This window comes from Argiope bruennichi, chromosome 8, assembly GCF_947563725.1.
Source record: "Argiope bruennichi chromosome 8, qqArgBrue1.1, whole genome shotgun sequence".
NCBI classification, from domain to species: domain Eukaryota; kingdom Metazoa; phylum Arthropoda; class Arachnida; order Araneae; family Araneidae; genus Argiope; species Argiope bruennichi.
In genome coordinates this window covers 59,674,906-59,690,231 of record NC_079158.1, presented here as the reverse complement: position 1 = coordinate 59,690,231, position 15,326 = coordinate 59,674,906, and the positions used below count along the sequence as shown (strand labels likewise).

Genomic DNA, 15,326 nt, shown 5'->3' with positions numbered 1-15,326 from the left:
GCATTAATAAGTTTTCATATTTCAGCATTAAAATTATCTTTAAAAACGTATCATCTTACCTTATTGCTTTAATTATTTCAAAATAAGATAATATGTCAAAAATATTCAAGTTAATAATATTTTCATAAACATATTATCAATAAAATATTCACCTACTATATATTGACCAAAGATTTTTTTAAGTTCTGAAAATTATAAAACAATGGAATAGGAAACAAAAATCTAAAACAAAAAAAAATCATGCAAATTTTTATTTAAAAATTTTCAATAACAGATTATATTTTCCGAAATGAACGTAGTATTTTTACTATTACGTATTATTAAATCATTAAAAATAAATTTTTTACAATCTGTTTTAATCAGAAAACAATATTATATATATATATATATATATATATATATATATATATATATATATATATATATATATATATATATAATATGCAATGCTATTTTCTTTTCGTATACCAAATATACGAGTAAAATGCTTAAAACTAAAAATTAGATGAAACTTAAGTAAAATTCTCTGAATGTCAGTAAAAAGAATATATTATATTCGTAATGCAATTTGATAAATGGTAATTCCTCTAAATCATTTATTAAACAAATTTTTCTATTACTTAAAAAAAATTATAAAATCATATTGCGGAATTTTTTATTTATTTGTGAATTTATGCGGAATTTATTTTTGAACAAATTCTATTTTTTGCAAATATTGCAGATTAAAAGAGAAGTTCTTAGTCTTCAGAGCGAAAACCAAATTCTGAGTTGAAAAACCGCATGGCAATTGCCTTGCGTTGACAGATTTATTACTTGATTAATCGGTCAGTACTATTCAAAATCCCCGGTGTTTAGGGGGACGTGATAGTCGAGAAGCGGGAAAGTTTACACCCTGCTGTTAATGGTCGGGGGAAAGTAAAAACATACCAGGCCGGTTTACGAACGTTCTGCCAATTTCTTTTCTAGTAAATTGTGTTCATCCATTATTTTGACTGCCGCCGTTTTAAGAACATTCTTAAGCTAGACAGCCGGCGCTCGATGGGTTAAAAAGATAACTGTTCGCTCTTAAAGATGGCGGACACAAAAATTTGGTTATTATTTCAGAATTTATTGATGAAAATTAGCAAAAACGACGAAATTAGCTAAATCTATTATTTAATTAATTATATTACGAAACAATATTGAAATCTGAAATTTCGTTGATGTAGAAATGGATCCTACAATGATTATGTACAAGTTTCATGTCATTTATTATGACCTATAAGATTAATTCTTGTGATAGAAGGAAACAGACACACATATACATGTACTTTCCTGTTTTATATTTTATATTAGATGAAAAAAATTACGTCGAATATCCACCAAAATTATTATTATTTTTTTTAATACTTACCCTCATCGACTTCCATCATACACTCCGAATTTAATGATTGAAAGGCAGGCATTTTAGAATCATTTATTCTGAAAAAGAAACATATTTTTAGAAAAGTCCTCATATTTACACATACGATTTCTTACGATCTATAGCATTGTACAATAGAACCTGGTTAATTCGAAGCAGCGGAACTGCAATAAAAAATTCGATTTATTCACGAAAAAAATAATTCCAATAAAAAAAAAGTAATTTAAATAAGCAAATGTAATGCAACACTTACAATCCAGCAATATGTATAAATACAACTGAAATGCTTTTTTCCTCTATAGGAAACTATATTATTAAATAGAATTTTGCAAATTCTGCTCAACAAATAGTCTGATGTATAAGGAAGATTATAGTTAAAGTTTTATTAAAAAAGATGTCTTCATTAAGCAAGTAACAGCATGGCCACTTTAAGATTTATTTAATGGACTGACTTTTCAAAAAGACAAAACATGAGAAAGAGATATCAAAATAATATTTATTTTACCTTACTGATAGTGAAATATGCTTCTGTAACTTGAAAATTATTTTGATATTTTCGGTTATTTAAAAATTGATTCAAAACTTCACAGCTTGATTTTTAACAGGAGATGGAGATTCAAATTGATTGTTGAAAATTCCTACTTTCAATTAAAAAAAAAGCTATTTAAGTTGCCATTTATAATATTTAAATTCCGTATCATTCTTTATAAATTATTAATAGTTTTTAGAAAAACATTATATTTCTAAGATATTAACAAATCGTCTGAAACAATCTCCAATTACAGGATACTACAAATTATTAAAATTTCAAAAGATTTTCCTCATTTTAATTAAAAACAAAATGCAAACGATAAATAGATTTTGTATTATTTATTTTACCTAAGAAATAAAATTTCAGATGATAAAAAAATGCAATTATATTAATTTTTTTATATATTTCCTATCGAAGATTCTTTGACGTTAAAATTTGTATATAAGTTTAATGAGCGTTTGTTTACGAAAACATCGGTATCCATATTCTTATGCACAAGAATTTTAGATACGTCATTTCAATGGAAGGACTCAAGATTTTTTTTTTTTAATTTGATCACAGACTTTTAATTTGAAAAATCATTGAAATGTGACGTGAAATGATCTAAACCAACTGAACAATTTTTAAACGCTATCAACATCTAAAATACCTCATATCATGAATAACATTTAGATTTTATTCCAAAAATTAAATATGAAATATGTCAATTAGTTTTAATTTATGTTTGTCCATATCATACATTATTCAATCCATTAAATATTACTGTGAATGAAATATTCCTTTTGCGACTATGCGAAATATTTTACATTCGCGTCTTTCTGAGGTCCGTTTCCAAAAAGACTTAAAGTCATAAATTCTAACATTCCCATTGAGTGCAAAATGTCCTTGTTACAGACATTAGCGATCAATATAGACTACGGAGCTAATAAATTGGAAAATCCTTGAAAAAGTTGAAAGACGAGTTAAATCAACCTGTTCTTTTCGAACAGTTTTAAGGAGAGAGAAAGCCAGTTTGAGATTGCGCAATATTTTCAGGTTAAATTTCATTCGCCCGTACTTGACCTTTCATGGTATGCGACTAGCTGTCTTTATAGATTGTTATTCTTCATCCACAAATGCTCCTGCAAAAATGAGATGGAATTCATGCGCACGTGATACATGTCAAATATGCAACGCCAATTTATTTTTGGAATCCAAATGTGCACCTTAAGATGTGACGTCACGGTGAAATCTATGATAAAGAACAGTTAAATGACGTTATATTTCCAGCGGGAAGTGCAAATAGTTCTTCACGAACAGTTCGAGTTAAACGTTTTATAATTAGCCCGCTTATTGTAATCCAAGATGGATTCTGCAGCAACAGTTCAATGACTACAACTGCTAATTAATTACAGCTTTTTAATTAATTTCATTTTTTTCAAATTCGTAAAGATGGAATTCTGTAATCGCATTTCAAATCGTTCCTTAATGTTCTAGAGTTTCAAATTTTCGTATGCCTACTTATTCTTGATGACAAAGCAGTTTTCATACTTCCATAACTTCTTTACCAATGAGATGTTTAAATCTGGACCCTTCTTAAAGATAATAAATTAAATTTGGTATTAAGATTTAATGATACTATTACATTAAGAATGCCAAATCGTAACTAAATTTAAATAATAATTTTAGCTAAGTTATCAACAAAATCTCTCTATATTAAATTTTGGATATTCGTGCATAGGTACTATATATGAACTAAAAATTCTTTTTAAAAAATTGTTATGTGGCTTTGCAAAAGATTTGTAAATTGCATAAGTTTTTGGACCAAATCGATCAAGATCCAAATTACATGTTGAATTCTCTTCACTACCAGTAAGAAGTAAATGTGCCATTCAGTTGAAGTATACTATGAAGTTAAACATTTTTGTATATACGTAATAAAGAATCATCAAACTCGCGCCAAACATCAGCATATCCAAATCCTTTCTTCTTTATTAGTTCAGAAAAGGAGAAAGAACAGAAAGAATTGTTAACAAAAGTCTTAAATAACGTATAGAATATTATTTCTTAATTCTTGTAACACAGCTCTCAATAGTGTAATATGCTTATATTTCGATTGATGGCGCATAGGAGATAACTCTCCAAAGTTTTTTTTTTCTTTATAGTTTATTATATACTAGCCGCCTTTGGCGACCAGCTGGTTCACCAATCTTAATGTTCGATTAAATTTTAATAATTAAATATTTTACGCAATTCCTACTTTAATAGATTCTTCATCAAAATATTTTAAAACTTCAAATTTTGATAGTCATATAATTTACTCATAATATTATAAAGGCCTTCAGTCATAACGTAATATGTATCTCTAAATTTTCTGTTAGCTCCCGTAGAATTTATGCTTTAAATTAAAGTGGAAAGAATCAATCTGCAATTAATATAATAATATTTTTTACTGAAACAAGGCATTTTTTTAATAATATGATTAATGATAACAGAGTCACTGAGAGTTTAAACTTTATGGGCACTAAAGAATATCTTTCTTAATTTATGTAATGTCTCAAGAATTTGTCAACAAAATTTTCTCAGATTCATCATGAACAGATCGATTCATTAACAATGTTTCATTTTAAATGCATCAAACACTAAGAAAATAAAATGAATCGTTTAAAATAATCGGTCGAAAACAGGTTTAAAAAAACTACATAAAAAACGACGTACTTAAAACTATAAGCATATACAAAAAATATATAACATAAATACAATTTAATTACAAAAGCATGCAACTAACCTAAAAATAATTTAAATCTCAAGAATCATCCGTTGATAATATTGTCAACAATCAGAACACAATGTGCATGCGTGAATTTTCAACGCCAGTTACGGCAACGCAAATGCGTGAATTTTTCTACGTCAGTTCGGGTAACGCTATGCAGATTAGACATTTTTAATTTCCTTCATTCTGTGTTATTTTAATTCAAAAGTACTTCAGAATGAATCTGAAAGATCGATTCATTAACAATGTTTAATTTTAAATGCATCAAACATTAAGAAAATAAACAGAATCGTTTGAAATAATCGGCCGAAAAATGTTAACCCTAGCCTCATTACTGTTGGGGAAAAAAAAAACTGAAGCCTTACTCATTTGGCGGTGGGGGGAAATGGAAGATTTTTGGGCGGGAAAGTTAGTTTTTAATTTATAATTAAAATTCTAATTAAATATTCAAAAAAAGGGACCCTAGGTGCACATTCCCGACCTCTAAGGTATACATGTACCAAATTTGGTAGCTGTAGGTCAAATGGCCTGGCCTGTAGAGCGCCAACACACACATTGAGCTTTATATATATATAGATAATACACACAATGAGCTTTATATAAGTATAGATAATACATAAGTTTAAATGCAGTCTGAATATGCTATGTTAGATATCGGCGAATAATACCGTCCATTGAAACGTTAACGTATATTATAGGCCTTGATTTATTTGAGTGAAAGAGATGTTGACAACAAAATTAATACATGGGAAAACAAAAATTGGCAAAAGTTATTGGCTTAAGAATCCCACCTAGCCCTGCTACTTGCATGCCATTTCCATCAATGCATGCAGCTGGCCGGCCACCCATAAATAGAGAGCCAGAATAAAATGATTCGTTAATTTCTCTTATATGCTCAACGAATTGCATCATTTTTGAACATCGAATGATAAAAATATACTTAAAAATACACTGCCAATTATATTAAGAAATTATACGACCGATAAAAAGAAAATTCAACAATTTATAAGAATTAACATCATATGGTTCATTATAATTACTCTGGATATAGTTGTAAGTCAGGGGTTTCTGAAACCATATAAATAAGAATTTTAAAAAATTCTGATTAAAAAAAAAAATTCCGAATGAAGTGTTCATAGTTCAAGTATAAAATACTTCACTTTAGAATACTTAGTTCTATTCGTTTATATAATTAAAAGTTTCAAATTATAATAAAGTATAAATATAGTGTCGTAAATAGTGAGTAATAATACATATAAAGAATTATTAAAGATGAAGATTAATGCGATGGGCGATCGTGTTTCACTGTAAACAGTTTTAGCGAGCCAGCTTTAGTTTCAAATCTTACTCTAATTGTATCCTATTAATAAGTTTAATTAATAGCATGGTATAAAATCCAATTTTGCAAAGATATAATGGGTTAGAGGTGTTTAAAAAGTTCAACTAATCGTAGCTAGTATATGGCCAGTATGGTCGCCGCCATAGACGCCATTTTATAGAAAAGGATTGCAGTAAAAATGTTTCTAAATAATAAAGAGGAAACTACATAATAAATGAACATTTTACATTCATTTTAATTATTTATATAAAAATTGTAGTACCCTAAATAATATAATGTACCAATAGTGGTACATATACTATGAATTCAGAAACTCTCAAGTAAGTACACCAACGGGCGAGGATATTTTACGAGTTCATCTCCAAAGACCTCTATTAAAACAATAGTTAGTTATTTGGGGAGACACAAATCAATAAATTCCGACATTTTTAATCCCAATCAGCGCCGCCATAACAGTTTTTCAACCAGTTGATAAAACGTTTAGTCACACGATACGCCTCTACCAATGAGCTCGTTCGCAGCGCAGCAAACAAAACGTCATAAGGAAGAAACGGTTGAACGAAGTTCATGTTTATTTTTATCTTGGGTGCCAGCCTTGGATCGTTCCCGTAGCTTTTCTTCCTTCTTTTGATGCAAGTACGCATAAGAATACTGGTCACATTAAAAAAGTACAGGTTATAGTAGCCTGCATAAAACTTCTCTCAATTAAGAAAATATTCATTTATTTCGAAGCATACAAAATAAGAGAAGAGTAAATACATAAGTAAAATGGTTAATTTCATGATACTTTATACCTTTCCACGCTTTTTGTGCTTCTTACTTCGAGGGAAATCTTGCTCCCTGTAGTTAAAAATGAATTTCATTGATTCGAATCTTGCTACAGAAATATTCCTTCTCATAACAGAATGTTTGGTCCATATATTGAAATAATCTCGTGTAAATTGAAATAATCTCGTGTCGAATAAAACAATAAATATCACTTTGAATTCAATTATAAGCCTTACATTTCCTTCCTTACAGGAATATTAACTCTTGTTCCCTGTGTACTAAAAATCATTGAAATCATGTTTAACTATAATTTTTAAAAAATATCGTCTGTTAAAAATGACACATTTCAGGTAGCAAACAACAATAACAAACTATTTTTAATCCATCTGTATTTTATAAAATTTATGAAATTCACGAAGGAAGGCCCGTCGTTTTCAGGATATTCAGGGCACGAAAAATCGCTTATCTGGGAGGGAGAGGGATATAGTTTTCGTGATCAAATTACAGAAGTTTTTAATTTTGCTCATTTTTTGGCACTTACCATGGAAAAAATATTAAAAGTGACTAAACAACAGGAAATACCAAAAATCGCATTTAAAAAAAAGAGTCGAATTCTATAATATTAACCACAAACAACGGTAACGTAATCCACAAAAAACAGAGCAAAAACCACAAAAGATTCGATGTTTCTTGCAGGATTTATTAAGACAGATGATGATGAAGTTGTTTGAGACATACTATGCTCGCTCTTTTGTAGCATATTTCATATATAATCCTTATAAGAGGACAAAAAGAGTTTTTTTTAATCAGAATGGAAACTCTCCAATCCAACTTTATCAAAAAAGTAAATTCACGAAACCAAAATACATGCACATGCATTTAATATTTAGCAGGGTGCCATAATACTATCGATTTTGACATGTCTTTTTAACAATTTGTAAATTGCGGAATAGAATCCAATATTACACAGGCGCGGCGAATGACTGATATTAAGTGAACAAAATTTCAATAGATTTAACACACATTAAAGAAATAAGATTACCTGCTTTATTCAGGGATTGTTCATATAGAAGTTCCAATTCTTTAAAAGAACGGATATTTTTCAGTATATACAGCACTCTTAATTTAGGCCATTCACCGTCTTCATTGATCGCCCTTTGTTCAATGAATGCATGACTGCTAAAATTTTTGAACTTTAAATCGTTCTGGTAAATTTTGCTTTTTTTTTTAGCAATAATAATTAAAATATGTGAATATGCATCATCATTCATTTCATTTCAGTTTGATTTCCGTTTGAAGGCACATTTCAGCCATAACTATCACTACTTATGTTTCACATCCCCCACCCAAAAAAAAGAAAGAAAGAACAGATAGTTTTCAGGAATATATACAGAACGATAAAAAAATTATTAATTCTTATTTAAAATGAGGGAACTTCACCTGAAACATAATCTTCTTTTCTTCGCGGCATTCACAATAGCGAATATATGATAAAGAGCAGCATGGTAAGAGATCTGGGCTGTTGTCTATAACAACTTTTTTTCTCTAGCATTGTCTATTTACTTAAACTATTTAAATTACCTCTTAACTAAACAGATAATATGTATATTCTTATCTAAAACAATTTCGATTTCACAAATTCAATTATCCAAAACAAAACGTCGATTCAAATACATTCTTTTTTTTTTTCCCTCAAAAAGAAAGCAAATGATTTATGAAATGCAAATTCTAAAATTTCATGAAAACGGAAGCATTACATCCATAACATACAAGGCTAGCAAAAGAATAAATATATTTTTATATATAATATACAAAAACTTTAAAATAGGATTTTAAACTTATTACAAAAACTATTTTGTCTCCGGCAGTGTTATCTTTTGATAATTCAACTGCAATAACGTAACAAAATTGCGTAAAATTACATATCGAAAAATTTATAAAACGTATTATTCTACGATTGAAAAAAAGTATATTAAAGAATATTTTGCTTTCCTCAAATAAATAAGGAAAAATTCTGTCAAAACAAAACTTAAAATAAAAAACTTATTTTATTCTAAGAATAAATAATATCCATAATTCAGGCAATTATTTTGGCCTAGAAACCATCTTGACATATTCTAAGATACAGAAATTGCGAAACTAGGATATCTCAAATATGAATCTCAGATTAACTGATGATCGTCACATTAGAACTATTATATATTGAATCTATAACTATTCCACATAGCAAATGTATTTATGTCAGTGTGGTGTGGCAGTTTACTGAATGGAATGATAACTTTAAGCACTCAGTTTAACTTTTATAGCTAAAGTTATGATAAATATATTTGTTTAGAGGTGCATTTAAACAGCTAATCAAATTGTAAATAAGCAATTTTTTTAACTCAGATTTTACTAACAACTGATTAACAAAATCCAAAAACTAATATTGATTATCGTAAGTTGTTAACTGAGTGAATAAAGGAAACGGACCAAATTCAATAAATGCTAACTATATTAATTAGCATAACTATAAATAAATAAAACTAGTACGATGGTAGCAAATGTGGTCAGGTTTCTGCTAGAAGTTTGTCTATAAATGAATCTTATCAAAACGATCAACTTCATGCCGAAAATAATGCCATTATTCCTCCTTAATCGCCATTTTGAATTTTGAAAGCAGCGACACCTGGTGAGAGGTATTTAAATATTTAACGGGTAAATGAAATTAATCCATAATGATTACATTAATTCATAATGGCAAAAATTGAAAGCAACTATCCCTACTTACCAAAAATAAACGAAATTTTTCACAGAAGTTAAAAAAGAATTATCATAAAACCCAGAAATCCACGCCACTAATAACGCGCGCGCAGACAACTACGAGTTGAAAAGCGAAACGAGTCACGTGAATACATACCCGTACACTCTTTCCAACAGCACAGACGCATGCGCAACCTCAAATTTCCCTCAGGCATCAGTTTTCCCCCTAAGAGAGACTAAACCATGCTGCTGCAGTCCTTCGCATTTTTCCCCAACCGCAAAGCAAATTAGTTTAATATCGAACACTAATACTTTAGATTATAAACAGGTTACACTACATGAGAACATTTAACCTATCTAGCATAGGAGGGGGGGAATGCATAATACGCAGTTTCTAATACACAAATGTTCTATTAAATCTGAAAAATGCACCGAAGAATGGTTGCATTGAAGCAAATTTTCATCATGAAAGCAAAATGAAAATGTATCTTTGAATGGTAGTAATATAGCGTTAAAATAAAATTAATCCGTTTATTTTTATTCATATGAGAAACGAATGTTAATTTCAAAAACAGTGAAGTTAGCAAAGAAAAAAACTTCTATACAATGTTATTTATTTATTGTCTTATATTTATTGCTTCCGTAAATTATATCAAATAATAGTCACTAATATAAATATCTACATGAATAATAATAATAATTTAAGAGATAATAAACCCATAGTGAAGATAAAATAAACTTATTGCCACAATAAGAGGGAAAATATTTATAAATAATAAAATTCTACAACAAACGGAGTAAAATGTTATTTTATTCAATACGTACTTACTGTATGTGACATTCATTCCCCCCCCTTCCTTTTTTAAGTATACACAAACATTAAAACTACTGATAAAAGCAGCATTTTCGTCTTCCTAAAAATGATAATCCTTCCCGCCATTTCTTTTCTAGAATTTGATGCAACAAAATTACCACCACAAGAAAATGGAATATCGTGAATATACTTTTGACATTTGGGAGAAAATAAAATATTCATGTTCAAAATGTAAAGCAAAAATAATGGATGATGGCGCCGTCATATGACAAATGCAATTATTGCATCTAGTCTTTCACTTTCTAGTAACGTCCTTTGTTCTTTTCAAGCTGCATGCAATGGATTCAAAAATTAAACTGGCTCGCATCGTTTGACATTCATCACGTGAGCATGTCTGGATTCATCAAAATAAAAAAATAAAAAAAAATGCATTTAGACGGGGGGAGACACAAAATTTCTTATATTCTTTAATTAAAAAAATTTAGATAATACGAATTAATTTTTTTAAATCAGTCATTATTTTTTTTACTTAATTACTTTCGAGTTTGCTTTCACCAGGTTATATTTTTAAATTTCATTTATATCAACAGATGCATGTATTAATTTTAACATGCTGAAAATTTCCGTAGTTTTTTTAATAATGTAGTCGTTTTACGAGATCCCTTAGTTACGTGATAAACGTTCATAATATTTACTATCTAATGGAACTTTGCCTTAAACTATACTGTGACGTAATCCTATAATCAAAAAATTTAACATATAAAATGGGTTATCACGTGAGAATTACAGTTAAATTAACTGCTTTATTGTTTTTAGCTACAAAAATTCGAAATTTAAAATTATTAATAAAACATTTCGTCCCTTATGACCATTTTGTTCCTTTCGTCCCTTTTCAGTATTATGATAATATTCTACTAAATATAAATAAAATATTTATCCCTATTCCCATCCTTTTAAAAAATATTATTCTCTTTTTATTCAGAAAGGTAAAGGGAAACGGGAAAAGACAATAAAGAACTTTCTAACATTCTAGGAAATGCAAAGAAAAGGAATGAATAGTTTAAAAAAATTAATGAACTTATATTTGCTGTATGCAAACAGGATAAGAACAATTCTTATCCTGTTTAAAAAAATATAATTTAGTTTTGCTTTATTATCCCAACAGTTATACTGAAGAACAATTCTTATCCTGCTTAAAATAATAAAATAATAACTTCCGACAGTTATACAATCTAATTCTTATGCTCGTTTTTCTATGATATAATAATATCATTTCTTCTAATATTAGAATAATTCCTGTTCATTAGAACAACCAATCCAATCTAAATTGCATTACCATCTTTTAAAAATAATTTACAATATATTTAGTTCATCATATATAAATTATTTCCCTTGTTTTTAAAATTATGCCAATGAATATGTACAATAACTTGCTGGGAAACTCTAAGCCTAAAAGACAATGTATTCAATTTAAATCCCATTGCCAATTTTTAAAAATAAACAACAATATATTTAGTTAATCTTACATAAATTATTTCACAATTCTTTTCCTTTATTTTAAAATTTTGTCAATGAATATGCACAATTATTGGAAAAATTTACGCCCAAAAGATGTATAAAAAGTAGTATTTTCATAGTCAATGCTTTCAATAACAAAAATTGAAACAAGTTTTGTCTTTTTTTTTTTTTTTTTTTTTTTTTTTTTTTTGCATTACATAATCAAAATATTACTATCCTTTCATTAAATCCGTACAGAATGTAAAAATATGGTCATAATACAGTTTCAGATCTTAGATTATAAGTGCATGTGCATCGAATCATACAAGGATCTGTGCTGGTACTCATTTTCATACTAGATAACCTGCACAGTTATGTATATTAAAAGACAGGTTGACATATGAAAAACGAATGTTCTAAATAAATAAATGATGAATGCTCAAGTAATAAATATTCGAAAAGAACTATCTTTCCAGATAAAATTTTTAAGAGACCAATAAGAACAAATATGTTTGACGAAACATTTATCGATTCTGGGGAAAATATTTTTGAAACTTTCTCTCTATATTTTTTAAATCTAAACAACAAAAAAATTTAAAGATATTAGCATCTTAAACAAAAATTTTGGATAAAAAAATATTTAGGAAAAAAAAAAGCCTTTTCTGCTAATAGCGTTCGAGTCTTCATTTTTTTTCTCCTTAAAGAGAAGAAAAACATTTTATGTAAGCAGAAATTCGATTTTATTGGTCATTATTTCTCAATATGCATAATATGGAGCGATTTAAATTTTACATATTACTGTATTAAAATGCTAACCATTTGATACACATTATCAAACAAACGAAGGGTTGGGCATGTTTATTAGTTTCAGAATCTAAATATCAATAATAATAGAAATAGTTCGTTTTAAAGACATAAAACATTATCACAGTTCCCCAGCCGATAGCTACGGTAGTTAAAGCACTGCATAACTGTGATAGAAAAACAACGTTTGATTCCTAGAAAAGGAATAAGTGTGCAACAAATCTTCGACTTCTGCAAACAGGTGTCCTTTCTAAAATTAGAAGAGACACCCCTTTTGCCCAAGCGAATATGTAATGTAAAAAAAGAAAATCTTACAGATAGTCTATATTTGTTGTTAATCAATAACCAATAAGTAAATACAATGTAAACCAATTATTTTTACAATGCACAAAACTATATTGTTTAATACTACGATTAACAAAATAAAAAAGTGAATGAGTTGCGCCTTATTTTGTGAGCTATTAATTTTCATAAATGTTCAATCAAGCAAAAATGCTCACTATATTTGACGCATGCGCAGTATGATGAAACATTTCTCTCTTTCCGCATCCAAGACTGGCGCACTGTTTTGAAACTTTACGAAGGTTATTTTGAACCGCCGTCAAATAACAAACGCAACATCTGATCCAATAGCTTTTACTCATAACTTCTACTCACAAAGAAGTAAGGATGTTTGAAAGAAGACAACAGTTTTAGCATAGACATGCCCATTTACTATCATACGGAATCGAGTGTAACAATTAAAACCTGCGATCTTTATATTTCGAAGTCCGCTATTTCTGTTACTTCATGCATGAATAATTGCCTAAATTAAAAACTTATTTTGCAGAATTATTAATTCGAATTCATTTACTTTTAAAAAATATTTTATAAATGTAAGTACAGTATTTCATGTAGAGTATAATTCTAGAGATATAGAAATAGAGTTTATTTTTGAAGGACAGATGCACCGACAAGTATTAAAATTGCTTCATTGTAGAGTAGGCTTAGTTTGTCAAAATTAAATGTACTGATTTTAAATTGTTGAATCAGAATTTAACTGATTCCAAAGGATAGCCATTACAGATAGCGATAATAAAATTAAACGGCATCTTACACAAACCGACACTGTAAAAGTGAGAATCAAATTAAGAGACGGGAAACTTTATAACTTCAGCACATGAAATATTCTTATTTGGAATATAACTGATAAGAAATCACTGATTCAATGTTTTAAACAGACCGCTGAAGCTTTTCTGAAATAGATAAACAAATTAAGACTGTGAAAATTATAGTCAAATAGTGAAACTTTGAAGGGCACGTTTAAAAAAAATACTTATAGCACAATATATTTCAAAATCAGCAAGAATGGTCTCCACAAAACTTTCTCGCATACTCTCCAATAAAGGCTTTATACGCCTCCCTCTGTATAAAGTTGTGGATCTTCGATAAAGCCTCCAATGCTTTACACAGCATTCACAAACAACAGTTACGAAGTATGTAGTTTTGGTGTGAATAGCAATTTTACTGAATCGATCATGTGAGTATATATTTTGGATTCCTTTTTTCCATTCGATTGAAACCAATATCTGATAAAGAACTGCAGTTGTAATCATAAGATCAAATACTGAATTTCATTAATTTACTGTTCTTTTCAGTATTCTGAAACAACCACTTTTCGACGGTTCTATCTCATTAAGGGGTGACACACGGAAGGATGTGCCATTTCCGGAATTTACTTTATTGTTAAATGTAAACATCTCGTACTTTCCTCTTTCCTCTATTTTACCGAATTAAACCCATCCTAACGCATGCGCAAAAGCACGGAGGGTTTTAGAATCCGTTGGCAAACAATAAGTCATTGTGTTTATATGCAATCGAAAGTACAAACCGACTGATGGTCAGTTCTTTGACAGATTTTATTCCAAATTTGGGAAGAATAAATGTTTTAGATATTAAACCTGTATACCAAACGAACAATTTATCTAGTTCTCTATGTTTTGTAACTATCGAATTCATCTGTATTCGTACAGCGAGACGGACAGACTTTTCCATTTTGAATCCAATAACAAATTTACAAATTTGGTCTTAGGTCCATATACCATATTTCATCCTTTTAGCTCAAAGCAGATGGACAGACCAACAACAGACAGATATAATGCCAAAAATGTGTGTTTCTCGCACTCAAAGGAGGTCAGAAATGCAGTCTCGTCCAAATCTCGAGCTCGAATTTTTTAACGATTGTAATAGTTTCCATATACTTCGTACACGTGAAAATAAAAATGGGAATAATAAAGTTTGATTATCTGTACTCATAAAAGATTAAGTTTCGCTGTTAGGGCTCCAGATACCCATTTGAATGCTTGCAATAAAACAATATCGGCAAAGTTTTTTTTTTTTTTTTTTTTTTAGAATGTTACTTCTCCAAAATTTGCAAGTCTGACAATGTCATTGAGCAAACGAGTAAAAACGTAAAACTTCTTCGAAATAATCAGGACCTAAAACAGAATTAACAAAAATATACAAATCTTATTTCATTCATTTTGAAAAATTAACTCTTTAATAAAAATATCTTAATAAAAAATTTTTTTAAATGTTTTCTTGAGGATTTTTTCCACCATCTCGAAAGCTACGCAAAGGAATATTGTTTTTCAATCTAATATTGAAATAAACACATGGCCAGCTGCCAAAAAAGCA

General features: G+C 28.8%; 1 protein-coding gene across 3 annotated transcripts in view; it reads right to left on the bottom strand.

The window, feature by feature from the left end:
• LOC129981000 (histone-lysine N-methyltransferase SETDB1-like) overlaps nt 1–15,326 on the bottom strand; it is a 111,315-nt gene that overhangs the window by 74,030 nt on the left and 21,959 nt on the right. For 2 of the 3 annotated variants that reach the window (XM_056091575.1, XM_056091574.1), the window contains exon 3: nt 1,394–1,461. In XM_056091575.1, coding sequence (XP_055947550.1) covers nt 1,394–1,461 — 68 coding nt within the window. Of the gene's footprint in view, nt 1–1,393; nt 1,462–9,563; nt 9,663–15,326 lie in introns of those variants that run through there. The other variant, XM_056091576.1, reaches the window with a different exon arrangement.